The 13,884-nt window shown below is 44.3% G+C and overlaps 2 protein-coding genes across 4 annotated transcripts in view; one reads left to right on the top strand and one right to left on the bottom strand.

The window, feature by feature from the left end:
• The first annotated feature begins 225 nt into the window (after positions 1 to 225).
• On the top strand, positions 226 to 4,907 carry hadh (hydroxyacyl-CoA dehydrogenase). Its single transcript, XM_058639711.1, has 8 exons — positions 226 to 414; positions 1,601 to 1,729; positions 1,817 to 1,974; positions 2,277 to 2,403; positions 3,146 to 3,235; positions 3,313 to 3,385; positions 3,480 to 3,596; positions 4,638 to 4,907. The coding sequence occupies exons 1-8, from the start codon at positions 298 to 300 to the stop codon at positions 4,754 to 4,756; spliced, it is 930 nt and encodes a 309-aa protein (XP_058495694.1). The 5' UTR covers positions 226 to 297; the 3' UTR covers positions 4,757 to 4,907.
• Positions 4,908 to 5,519: 612 nt separating this feature from the next.
• Positions 5,520 to 13,884, bottom strand: part of lef1 (lymphoid enhancer-binding factor 1) — a 43,706-nt gene continuing 35,341 nt past the window's right edge. For all 3 annotated transcript variants that reach the window (XM_058639708.1, XM_058639707.1, XM_058639709.1), the window contains exon 11: positions 5,520 to 6,992. The gene's annotated coding sequence lies outside the window, so the exon portion shown is untranslated. The remainder of the gene's footprint in view (positions 6,993 to 13,884) is intronic.

Below are 13,884 nucleotides of genomic sequence, written 5' to 3'. Positions count from 1 at the left end.
TATCTTGCACCTTATTTTTATTTATATATTGTTTTAAGCATATAAGGGATTTAATGAGATGGCTAAAGATTCTCAGATGAGGCAGCTCTGGGGCCCCCTGGTGACTTGGGGGGGCATTCGCATAGCCCGCATATAGCAAACACACGCCTCTGGCTCCATGTAAACCTAACCTCAAAGTGACAAATACACATGTCTTACCCTGACCACCGGTAGAGGGCGCAGTAGGAAGTGTTGGGGGGGACGCGGAGTTCAACACAACATTAGCAGTCACTGTGCTCTAACACACACACACACACCATGGCTTTCTTTAGCCACCACATCTGCAGAGGTATTTCGTCCTCGGCTGTGAGACATGTTGTTATTAAACATGTGACGATCATCGGTGGAGGACAGATGGGAGCAGGAATCGCGCAGGTAGGACACGAAACTCTCCCCCCCCCGGTGCTCTGACATGGTTAGCCACATTAGCTAGTTAGCTTCGCTGTAAGTCACCAGGTGACCGTAGAAGTTTGAGACCGAGAACAAAGATTTGGAACAAACCAAACTAACCGAGTGTAACCGCCACACGTTCACCCAGTACACTTTGAACTTTACAAAAATAACTCATTAACTCTATGTTACGTGTCACAGCCTTACCGTGCTGTGCAGCTGTGTCCTTCTGTCCTTAGTGTCCTTAGTGTCCTAAGTGTCCTAATGTCTCCTCATGTCTGTGTGGGGACCAGACCATTGATCGATCAGAAAATACTTCCTGTTTATGGAAAGTCACATCACAGGGATAGTGCGAGTTTATTATGTTTGCTTTTAATTAACTATTTCAGTCATTAAAACACGTGTTCAGCCTCTTAAATGTGAATAATGTCAGGTTTCTTTGCTCCATTTGACAAGGACATTATTAAAACTGAGTACATTTTGGTTTGTAAACAAAATATTCAAGAACATTTAGTCAATTAGTCAAGAAAATAATAGACAGATGAATCGATTATGAGAAAAGGTGTCAGTTGCAGCTCTAATCCTTTAAAGACACAATAACCACACAGAATATACAGTAAGTTGTCGAACATTTTCCAGTGTCTTTCAGCACAATGACCCATTGTTCCTGCACTGATATTTTACTATTATTATCTATTATTTAAGTATTTCCCTGTGATGGAATATAACCAGAGATTGCACATTAAGCGCTTGATTCAGATGCAGTACAGTGGATTTCTTACATTCACCACAAGGTGTCTCTCTCTCCATATTTGGTCTTTGTAAAGCAACGATTGGAGAATGTGACCTTTGTACATGAATGCAGTTTGACTCGTTGCTGTTTTTGTCACCATTATGCAAAAAGGTTTACGTGTAGTGTTATAATTTGGAATGACTCCCATGCACTTTCTTCACTCAAAAATGAAGATTCCTATTTGTGAAAGGAATCAGTGCCAACAATATATATATGTGTATATATATATATATATATATATATATATATATGTATATGTAAACGCAGACTGCAAGTTCATAAAGTGCTTGAACAAAAGGATTTTAGAAAGATTAGAAAGATTTACAGTCACTGAAAAGGTTTTGGCTGGATTTAAATCAACTTGTTACCTTCCGGAAGGTTGCTGCATCAACCGGCCACTCGGTGACGCTGGTGGACACATCTGAGGACATCCTGAAAAAGTCTGTCAAAGGAATCGAAGGCAGCCTTAAAAGGGTGATCAAGAAGAAGTTTGCAGATAAGCCAGAGGTGAGAAATGCGCTAGATCAACACAAAATATGAAGTCGGAGTAAAGTGTGATTAATGGCCAGTGTTGTGTTTTTCATTTGTTTTCAGGCAGGTGAAGAGTTCATGCACAAAGTCCTGCAGAATGTGTCGACCTCGTCAGACGCCGGATCTGCTGCTCAGAGCTCAGATCTTGTGTTGGAGGCCATTGTGGAAAATCTGAAAATCAAACAGGATCTCTTTGGACATCTCGACAAGCTGGCACCAGAGTAAGCAGTGGCCTGTTTCTGTTTTATTCTTTTCAGTTAAAGTGTTAGATTAGACGTGTGAGCAGCAGCAGCAGCAGCAGCAGCAGCAGCATCATTTCACACCAGCTCCAGTCTCAACGGATCAAATTGATTTCTGTGTGGGTTGTTTCTATTTCAGTTATCAGTATTTAAGAACACTCAGAGGTATTGGTTACATTTGCACAATGAAAGGAAAAGTGCTGAAAGGCTCACATCTGCTTTAAGTCTAAACTGCCGTCCATACTGATTCCTCATTACTCAATGCTGCTCACCATGTGTTTCAGACACACCATCTTTGCCAGCAACACATCCTCCCTGCCCATTTCTGACATCGCCAGCTCCACCAACAGGCTGGACCGATTTGGAGGCCTTCATTTCTTTAACCCTGTCCCTATGATGAAGCTTGTAGAGGTAAGAGACTGTTTGTTAGAGGATACTGATGAACACCTCGCACCACGTCCTGTGTTTCAGTTTAAATGACACTATCCCTGTAATCAGATCTATTCATGAGATCAGTTAATAGAGTTAATTCGATTAAATTAAAACCACTATAATTGTCCCAGAGGAGCATTTAAAAGGCACAGAGAGCGTCACATAGGACGCAGACAGCACATCTAAACAAGCGTAAACATACAGCACCAATGTAAGGACTGTCCGCAGCGACTGAAGGTAAGATAAAGTACCGTGTGCTGTTCAGTCATAGAGGAACTGCCTGTGGGGAAATGGACAAAGAAAGGTAAGAATAGATCAGGTTATAGCAACTGGAAAATCAATAAGCAGTGTTATGTGGCTATAATCCATCATGTGTGTCCTCATCGCGGTGCGTCTTAAAAACAACTGATTGCAACATGCCTACTGTCTGTTGCCTTGTTTACACAAAGTAAGTGGCGCCAACATCGGTTTCAAGTGACGAGAGTAGGCGAAGAGAAGCCGAGTGAAGCACATCGTAAATGTAAAGAGAGAGAAGTTGGAGCCAAAATGACGATTGTGCAGAAGATGAAAACATGAACCGACAGTAGAGACATTGTCACAATGTACTGGTTCACATTCATCCTAATTCAACCCAACAGAGAAAATTATCACATACTTCATTAAAATGTATTCCATTATCACAAGGTTAAAAATGTGCATATATATATTCATCTTCTCTCAGGTCATTGGAACCTCAGCAACAAGTCAAGAGACTTTTGATTCTCTCCTCAACTTCAGCAAAGCACTTGGAAAAACACCAGTGTCCTGCAAGGTAAGAGTCGCTGCCTGACGTGGTCTTTTTCAGACCACATCAGCCCACTGAGCCGTTTTCAACACGTCTTTACTCAGGATACCCCGGGATTCATTGTGAACCGCCTGCTGGTTCCCTACATCATCGAGGCCATTCGCCTGCATGAGAGAGGTGAGCACATCCACAGCAGTGGAAACACTGGAAAGACTGTGAAATGATGTAGACATGAAACATCAGAGCATCTTTCTTTTGTCTTTTGTCTCAGGTCATGGATCCAAAGAGGACATTGATGTCGCCATGAAACTCGGTGCTGGTTATCCCATGGGGCCGTTTGAGCTCTCAGACTATGTAGGACTAGACACTATGAAATTTATTATGGACGGTGAGTGAAGCATCCTGGAAATACAGGTTCACTTGTATTTACAACGTTATTTGGACGTTTTCAACGTGAATTTAGGTACAGTGTCTATTAGACACGGTCTGCATTCTACAATGTTAAAAATATACATCATTTGTCTCACGCCGTATACACTGCTGCAGCGCTTCTTCATCCTCTCACCCCCAAATTCACTGGTTGCAGAACGGATGTGATGCGTCGCAAGATGAGGTTTTCTCACGGTGCTTTTCGCACGCAAATACACTGTTTATGTTGTAAACACAACAAACGGACTGAACAAACAGGAGCACGCTGGGCTTGCAAAGATTCTTTCTATGATGTAGTTAAGTGATATACGATGTGGTGTCAACGCGGGATGTTTTATTTTTCTTCCTCTGCTGAATTCTGCTGAATTTCTGCGGCTCTGTTGGGGCGTCCACCAGAAATGGCAGTGCTGCGTATCCGCTCCGACGCACCGCCGTTGTAACCAGTGAACTTTGACACATCGACTAGAATAGATGTGTATGAGCTGCGACGCCAGATCAGACTCTGCTCAAATGAATGAGGGAAACTTGAAGAGAAGGAAAAGCTACGTTAAGAGATCCCCCATCTACATTCACTACATAGACTTTATGCACTTTGTTCTCCATGTTGTGAATAAATAGAGAAATCCTGCACTTTATACTTAATCACATATGTTTAGTTTTCTTCAGTTAGACAGATCTCTTGACGTATCGCTCTATGCTTGTCTTACAATACATTGATTATCACAGCGTCGTCCATATCCTGTCGTATCATGAGGTATCCTGCGATTCCCGCCCCTACAAACTACGGTGCACAGTGTCTCAGGTTGTCTTCCACTTTGAGGAGAGCATCTTTTTTTATCAGGAGAAAATCATTGCACACAAGGCATTTAAAGAGCAATGCTGTCTCCCTCCCTCTGTTCACCTACTTTTTACATGACATGAAAAACTAAAGTGAGGTAGTCTGAGGACAGTCTGTGATAATAAACCTAACTTTAAATTGTCTGTCACTGCATTTTTGTAGGTTGGAGTGAAAAGGATCCTGATAACCCGCTCTTTGCCCAGAGTGAATTGTTGAACAAATTGGTGGCGGAAGGCAAATATGGCAAAAAGTCTGGAGAAGGATTCTACAAGTACAAGTGAAGAGGAGTTTGGTTTGGACCGGTGTGACCGGAGAAGGTGCCTTCTGTGTTCCGGGTCTTTGTCCGTCAGTCCATTTTTCTCCACACATTCATTGAATAGCAACTTGATATGTGTGAAGAGATTTAAAGATATTAAATAGATTTTTGAAGTACTTGGTGTTTGTTTTCTTTGTTTGAATGACAGTTGATGCTTAAGATTGAACATAATGTCTCTCATATCCATTTCCTCCATCAGCAGACAGTAAAACATTCAAGAGTAAACACAAGTAAACTACAGTGTGAGTGGAGAGGCCTTTGATTTCATATTTAATGTACACTTTATCATTCGACACTTGCAGCCTCCGTCAGAATCTGGTTTATAAAGCACCTACTTTACCCACTTGGTTTCTTTAAAATGTCCTGTAATGCCATCATGGACACCAGGTGGTGCTGTTGGACCTGAAATGAGACATTTAAGAGACTTGAGATTTTTTCAGAGTCTTTTTCTTTGATCTCGTCCCTTTCATCAAAAATGTTTACGTCATGAAATGTAGTCCGTGTCTGACAGTTGTTTACGTCATAGTATTCACCGTATAACACCGTATTACCCAGTTGATAGATGTTTATACTCAGACGATCATACCATAACATTACTACGTCACTGTAGCCCTGAGTGTTGTGTGCTTACGTCTTCAGCTTCCAGTTAAATTGTTTTTTTTTGCTATACATCACTAATCATTAAAAGTGCTGCACTCTGAGCTCTGGTCTTTCCACCACACAAGTGATCACATGAGCCAATGGTGCCTTTTTATTTTTCTTTAAAAAAAAACAAAAAACAAAAAAACAAACAGTTCAAATATGACCACTTGGAAAGCAAAATGCTAAACCAAGATGACAGTGACCCAGAATATGATAATTAAAATAAAAAAGAAGGAATTTATCAAGTAATACTAAAAGAGAGCATTAAAATCAAAATGTTACAGAGATGCTTGCATGGAATAAACATGGCTAAAGACACACTATTAGCTACCAGAGAGAAAAGACAAAAGGTCCATTGCAATAAAAGAAAGACTGCCAAGTGCTGGGGTAAATATATATATCTGCTTCATTTGTTGTGTTTTAGAACAATAAAATATAGGCCTCTGAGCGATCACTCCTGCCTTTTGTCCTAATGTTGCCTGCAAAAATACCAAGAAAATTGACATATCCTGACAGTTTTTAAAAAGTACACATACTGAGCATTATTTTACATCTGAGCAAGACTCGAGGTCACTATTTGTTACAAATAGTTATCAAAAGAAGCCTTAAGTTTCAATTTTCTGCAAGACGCTTCAACAAGAAAAATGGCTTTCCTGTGTCCAAAGCTTATTTTCATATATACCACTATATAAAAAAACAATATTAAAAAAAACAAAACACTAAAATATACACCAAGAAACTGAAACAAGGTTCAAGATACAAAAAATAAGCATTCAAAACAAGATTCAGTCTAAAAATGAAAAGCGACTTAAATTGTTGATCCTTTTGTGCACCAACTGGTCAGCAAACAAACTAAAATGCCGTCTCGAGGATGTTTCGTAGACGAGATGAGATCCCTCCGTCTTCCTTAGTGCAGTCTAAAAAGAGGTGTTTGGTCAGTCGGGTAAAACCCCAAATGGTCTCAAAGAAATCCAGTGAGAGAGAGAAAGAAGAGAGGGCGGTGACGGTGTGAAGGTTGGCCCAATAAACTATACAAACCAACGGAGGTGACCAATAAGTTACAATAACTTAGAAACGTGTCGGGAGAGTTTGGGCAGTGCAGGGGAGAGAAAACAAGAGTTTGTGTGCACACCAGAATTGCTGCTGTTTTTCAGTGCAGTGCCTTGGATTGCATTAAAAGTTGATTTGTGAGAGGAAAACGACAAAAACACAGGCGTCAAAATGTGATGTTTTCCGTGCGAGAACGTGGTTTTTTTTGTTTTTTTCGTGACGGTGCTCCGACTAATCGTGATTGTCTTGTTCAGCACAGCAGGCGCCTTCAGGAAGGGAGTAGTGTCAGAACAGTGAGGGGCTCTTGGTGGTGGCATGTGACTGGGATGAAGGAAAGGGTGTGGGGTTAGCCGGGGTGGGGTGGGGTGCAGTGGGCTGGGTTGGGGGGGTTCCTCTGAGAACTGGAGGATTTAAGGGTCTTCATGGAATCTAACAGGCCTCCATCTCTAGAAGAGGGCCTGTCGCTGCTGCCTTCGCTTTGCATGTGGAGAAACTGTTCCGTTTTCCTCCTGAAGAGAGAAAGAAAGAAAACAGAGAGTGGATTAATCAGCCAAAAATAACTAAGTAACTGTGTGTGTATACAAAGGAAAATGTGCTGAAAAACACAGGTCACATTCACGTCACAGTAACCAACACCAGACCAATCAACATGACTCAGAGTGACTCAGTGAGTCTCAGTGTGTCTCACCACGCACACATTCCTCGTGCTTTCAGGGCGGGACAAATTACAATCATTACCATCAACGTAATCAATCATCTGTTGTTTGTTCTCAACGCTACAGCTGATTGAAAGAGAGCCACACAGTGTCGGGTCCAGCACTGGGCTACAGAGGGGGGGGGAGGCAGGGGGAGGCGGGGTTATAGGTCAGTGACAGGATGTGGGCTGGTCTGGCTTTGATCTAGTCTAACGTGGTGGTTGCCGTGACCCAGCTGGCAACGCTCCGCTCTTCTTTGCCCTCCCTTCTCTGACTCATTCCTCCTCTCAAGTCTCTTAAGGCAAACTTCCAATTGTGTCTCTTCTGGTTGACATTTAGGCTGCCAGCAGGTGGGCGACGGGGGGGGGAATAATCTGCACGGGAGCAGGATCGTCACAATGACCCAGCTGCTAAAAACTTCAGGACATTTCAGTGAGTAATTATCCGAGTGTCTGTGGTTCAGGTCAGGTTGACGCCGGGGTGTAAAAATGTCACTCGACTGCTCGATCCACTTCACGGGACTCTTACTGACAGGAAACGCTTTGTCGAGCTGCAAATGTGTTCTCTGGACTCGCGCTAACATAATAGAGTTACGTTAGTTATTGACAAGCCACGCAGAGTTATTTTAGACCAGAGCAGCATCAAAAAGAATCTGAGATCAAAGTCAAGCGGCACAGACAGACGTGGAAGCTGCCGCTCAAAACATGGACGTTTTGTAAAAAAACCAAGAAGAGAAAATGAAAAAAGGGGAAAGAAAAAGGTTTTAGTGGCAAAGTCAAGAGTGTGTTATTGTAGGAGAGAGTCCTGCTGTCTGCCGCCATCTTTACACTCACAACCTGACAGTCGCACACACGCCATCCTGCAGACTGCTTTACCACATGTGGATAAAAGGGAACAGGACAGAGGAGAGCTGACCCTAAGCACCACAAACTGAAAGGAACAGAGAGGAGAGAGGGAGGGAGAAACAGAGAGAGGCAGAGAGAGGGAGGGAGAGGGAGAGAGAGAGAGAGAGAGAGCGAGGCCCTGTCGCTTTTATTTACCTCTGCCGCTCTCCCTCTTTTTATCCCAGGATCTCAAAGCCAGCCCGCACGCCTGAGACTGCTCCCTGTTTCCTGGGGAGCATTTTTCCTCCCCCTGCCACAGACATGAAAAGCACTGGCCTTCCTGCCTGGGGAAGAGGCCCGAAGGGCTGCGGGTGAGAAGTGTGCATGTGCATGTGCATGTGCATGTGCGTGTGCGTGTGTGTGTGCGTGTGCGCGAAAAAAAAAGGCTAACAGCAGGGATGTGTGTTTGCGTGGTGGTTGGTTGTTGGGGGGGGGGCAGCAGGCCAGCACTTCATAAGGTCCAGTCGACAAAAAAAAGCCTGAGATTCAGGAGCAACTTGACCTCTCCTCTTCCTCTCCTCTCCTCCTCTCTCCTCCTCTCTCTACATTAGTGTTCAGGAATGCCGGCTGGAGTTTTTTTTTTGTGCAGGAAATGAAACGCTTCTCTGTTCAGACAGCTCGCAAAGGTTTAGTCTCCCCTTGGTCTCTTTCCTCCGATCCTTTCCCTCTACAGGACAGAGGGGGAGGAGGGGGGGAGAAAAGGGGAAGGAGTCGGACAAGCTCTCGCTCCGGTTTTTGAAGTGTGGGAGGTTAAAATAACTGGCACGACCTCGCGTCTCAATCACCGCTTTCACCTCCCGCGCCAAATCAAAGAGTCGGCAGCTGGGGCCCCGCCTGCCTTACAGCCCCTTAACCTCCACAACCACCAACCCAGCTCCTCAGCCCCTTCACTCCCTCCCTCACACAGAGCACTGGGGTTTCTTTCTGTGCCATTAAAGAGGAAAACACCGCTGACAAATGACTCTAAATATAAGCGAGGGGAGAGAGGTGTCTGCTGCACAGGCAGGCGAGGTGCCCGAGAAGGAAAGAGCGATGGCAAATGAAGAGGAATGCAAGTGATTCACACTTTCATGAACACTAAATTACACTAAAACATCCTGTCATTCACTCAGTCATTCAGGTGACTGGATGTCGAAGCACAGAACGCCTCCAGTGTCGTCTTCAGCTCTCCTTACAGTGAATCATTACCATGCAGTTGTGAAAAAGTTGATGCTCGGGAATCACTCACACGTTTGCCTTGTTGTTAACGCCACTTATCGTTGTTGTCACACAGAGGAAACACCTTTAACTGACTGTAATTGTCTCTTCACAGGACACCGAGTGGTACCACTGTAGCCTGGAAAAATGGATTGTGGCTCGCTGCCTCATCAGTGGATAGTTATGGACATGATTTTAATGAGTTGAACTAAGGATTGTATTACTTAAACAAAGTAGTCTGAATGTTTGTGTGAGGGTCATCAATCCTCACAACATTCATTTAGTCATTTAATTAACACCTGAGTTGAAAGGAAGATATTCTCGCTGTTATAAGTTCACTAGTGAAGCTGCACACTATGATTATTTTCATTATCCGTTATTTTCTTGATTCACTGTTTGAAGATAGTCAGGGAAAAAAAATCCTAAATTAAGCCTCACAATTTCTCAAAGTCCAAAGTAATATTTTTCGATTGATCACCAACAGAAGCCGCCAAAATAAAAGCAGCTGAAACCACTCTGGTGACACCTTTTTAAAATTAACTAATGTCTGTAACATACAAGACTTTGACAAATACGTTCACAAAATGCAGCTTTTTTTAAATAATGATGTTTTTAATCTTGTGTTTCCCTGATTCATTTTATGTCACAGCTGACGGGGGCACAGCAACTCTATACATCTCTATTAATTATTATTAATTAATATTATTAATTGTTGTCTACAAACAGTTTCGACAGGGGAACAGAGATCATCCAGGTGTGTGTCATGTAGAGGCGACAGAAGTTACACACTGGAGCTTTAAAGACACCAGGGTAATAAAAAAAAGCACCTGGCAGAAAATGCTCTGCACTCTCAGCACTTTCTTGGCTCTAAGACATTCAACATAAAAGAAAATGACAATAAAATAAAAAAAGCTTTGAAATTTTTAACCTCACATCAAAAAAAGAAAAAGAAGAAGAAGAAAAAAAAGTCAGACTGGGATGTTGAATATTTCCCCTGAAGGATTTCACAAACTCAGACGTGAGTCAGGATGAGCTACAACTTAACGGGTGAAGAGGAAGACGAGGAAAGACTTAAATATTGGAGAGTTGGAAAGGGTGGGGACTGGTTGTGGTCAAAGGGGGAGGGGAGGAGGAGGGGGGGGAGTCACTAAAAACCCCAAACCTCAGGCATGTGAGGGTGAGACTAGGGGAGCAGAGGAGGGTGTGGGAGGCAGGGGGAGGTGGTGGTGGTGGGGGGGCATTGCCCACATCTGAGGCGGCATCGCTGGGGGCCCAGGCAGCTGAAGTCTGGCCGTGTGCCCCCGCACAGCTCAGTCTGAGCCGCTGCAGGCTGGGGCTGATGGGAGGGGGGGTGGGGGGGGCCCTACACAATGACTGCTCCCTCTGCTGTGGTCTCGCTTCAAAGGCCTCCACCGCCACTCACATTCACCAGCAGGACAGAGGAGACGAGCAGGGAGAGGAGTGAATGATGAAAACGAGAGCTGGGGCTGAGGTTTTGCCTCTTTTAACAATTGCCAGACTGACTGGAGCAAAAAATAAAATAACAAATAAATAAATAAACACTGCTTTCCTCAAGCCCAGCTCTTCCTGTCTGCGCCCGTGTTACCTGCAGGGCCTTTGCTTTCACTGATAAGCATCTTGTGAGGGGAGCGTTTTACAAGGCCACATATCTCTCGTCTCCTCCAAAACGGGACTGCAATGCCTCCAGGAGCCACCGGGGTGAGGGGTGGGGGGGAGGCAGACAGAGAGAGAAAGGGAGGAAGTGAAGAAGACATTACAGAAAGCTGAGGAGACCGGACCCTCATACTGTTACTGCAGCTGCCCAAACTTCAACACAATAGACCCATGACTCAATCAAAACAAACTTCCAGCCGCAGCCTAAACAACAGGGACACTTCAGACTTGAAGAGGGTCGTACCTTCATCCCGACGTCTCCTCCTCCTCTCTCGTGTTTCGTACGTTTGCCCCGTCAGGAGAGGACCGAGCTGTCGGTGTGAGAGACTTCTACGTCTGAGCTAAAACTACATGAATAAACTGCAATGACTGAGTGTGATGTTCTGCCACTCTCTGTACGTCCACACACTAGTGCTGAGAGCACAGAGAACGCTTTGTGGAGGTCAGAGTAGGAGAACGGGGGGGGGGGGGGGTTGAACCTTTCCAACTTCCATGTTCTCCCAACAGTAACATGAGCCAGGGCGTCGCTCCGATTTAAGCTCAAATCTTTCTTTTCCACTTCCTTTTCATCATTCGTGTGTGTGTGTGTGTGTGTGTGAAGAAGTAGTTGTTTTTAAAAACATCCTCTCTCTCATCTCCTCTGCACCGCTCACAGCAAGACCCAGAGTCTTCTTTTTTTTGTTGCTGCGATGATCCGGATTCCTTCCTCAATTATCCCAGGTCACTAATAAGGCAGGGTGTGGAGCCACTGGGCTGTGCCTCAGTGGCCTGGAGGCTCGCTGCCAAATTCAAACGACTTGCGAAATCCAGGCAGACGCACAGAATCTCGCCTAATTGCAGCTGGAGTTTGTGGCTGGCTGCTCACGTGTGTGTGAAAGAGAGGAACGGCAGAGAGTGATGGAGACAGAGAGAGAGAGAGAGAGCGAGCGAGAGAGAGAGAGAGAGAGAGAGAGAGATGATGATGAGAGGCAACAAATATCCAGAAAAGCGAGATAAATAAGGGATGGAGACTGAAGGATGAGTGGCAGTTGAGTGAGATTGGGTAAACTCTGCAGTCTTGAGAATGAGAGATTTTCTTCGGCCCCTTTTTTTGCTCTTCCTTTTCCCTCTCTCTCTCTCTCTCAAACACACACACACACACACACACACACAATCCTTCCTCCTCGCTCATCAAAGTCTTTTGACAGCTGACTCCTGGCTGCACACATCAGACGGAGCAGAGCCGGCTCAACAGTGAGAGAAAGAGAGAAAGAGAGGGAGAAGCCACCAAAGATCATGCTACACTTTCTTTCAAGTTCCTGGACGAGGACATGTGGTCAGATGTGACCCACGATGCTCTTACAAAGACCAGTTTTTAAAGTCCAAGATAACCTGAATCATTTATACACACACACACACACACACACACAACAAAAGAGCACCTTCATAAGAGTCAGTGCTCGATGACTCATGCAGATTTATGGCAGTTTGCAAGTGTTTGCAACTCCATAGTCTTCACCAGAAGAATTAAAAAGCCACCTTTGTTTGGGAGCGTGAAAGAAATGTGTAGCAGCTGGAACGGAAGAAAGCCTTGAGGGCATGTGTGTGTGTGTGTGTGTGTGTGCGTCGGCTGTGAATCAGTGGCCTGAGTCAGACGAAAGGTTTACACAGTGCAAAAGGAGGCAGAGGAGAAACAAAACAAAGACTTTGCACACACACACACACACACACACACAGTGATGATACGAGGAGTATCGGTGTGCATTTCGGGTCAGGGTGAGCAACAAGGGGCTGGAGCACGGAGTGAAGAGGGGGAAGAGATGCTAATCCTAATTTCACAATAAGAGTAATGACTTGTGCGAGTGCTGTTCCGCTGTGGTGAGAGCCAGCTGTGTGACATGCTTACGATAACAAAGACAACCAACGTCAAGCCATAAAACACTGCTCCACGACTCAACTCCGGCTTTCAGAAATAAAAACCTCGGCCATAAAATGTGTTAATATGACAGCGTGTATGTGTAAGTATGAACAGCCTTTCATTTTGTGACGTCGCCCCTTTCCCACTCGTCACAATGCTGCTGGTGTCTGTGACCGGTGTGTTTCATCGACATTCGCTTCCAGATCAAATGACTGCACGCGAGTGTTGGCTCCAATCAGAATGAGTGGGAACACAGGACCCATGTGAACGTGGCAATGTCTTCTTTGTTTGCTTCTGGTGCAAAACTAAGATTTGACAGTGTTCAGCATTTCATTGTTATTATTTCTTTTTTATTTCATTTCATTAGGACCTTAAAAAGGTTGACTTGCTGTTGAGTTTGAATACAGGACCAAAGCAAAAGACGTCGTCACTGAGCTCCATCACGTTGTTTTGTTTGCAGCACATTTTTAGCAGGTTCATCCCCAATCATTCTTTAAATGTTCTTCATCACGCCTGTGCTAAAAGTGCTAAAAATAAAAAATCTACTGTGGCAAACGTTTTCCCAAGTTTGGAAAAATGGTTTCCTGAGAATGAACTCATTAACAAATGTCCGTCCAGACCTTTCACACAAGCCGGAGACAGATGGGGTCGAGGCAGCGACGGATGAAAAGAAAGAGACAAATAAGTTCATTTAAAGATGTTTTTGGCGTCTACACTGTGCTAACCTCAATCCAGCTCTTTGGGATCTGCATAAATTGAGGGCTTGGGGAGTTGTGGCAGTATCCTTGGTATTATGCATATTAGTTTAAGGCTGTCATTTAGAATCAGCAAGGGTGTCCATCCCGCTGCGGCTTGGAGCTGCTAATTATTGGATCAGAGATAAAGTGCTTTTTAGCGCTCGCTCTCTTTGCCTCGGCCTCTACGCTTTGAAACATAGGAGTGACAAAAAAACACATACACACACACATACACACACACACACACAGAAAAGAAAGAAAAGCTGCCCAACCAATTTTCGGTTCAGAGAAAGCCACTGGGTCAGGAATCGATCATG

The sequence above is a fragment of the Solea solea genome, chromosome 10, assembly GCF_958295425.1.
Source record: "Solea solea chromosome 10, fSolSol10.1, whole genome shotgun sequence".
NCBI lineage: Eukaryota > Metazoa > Chordata > Actinopteri > Pleuronectiformes > Soleidae > Solea > Solea solea.
This window is presented reverse-complemented; position numbering and strand designations above follow the sequence as displayed.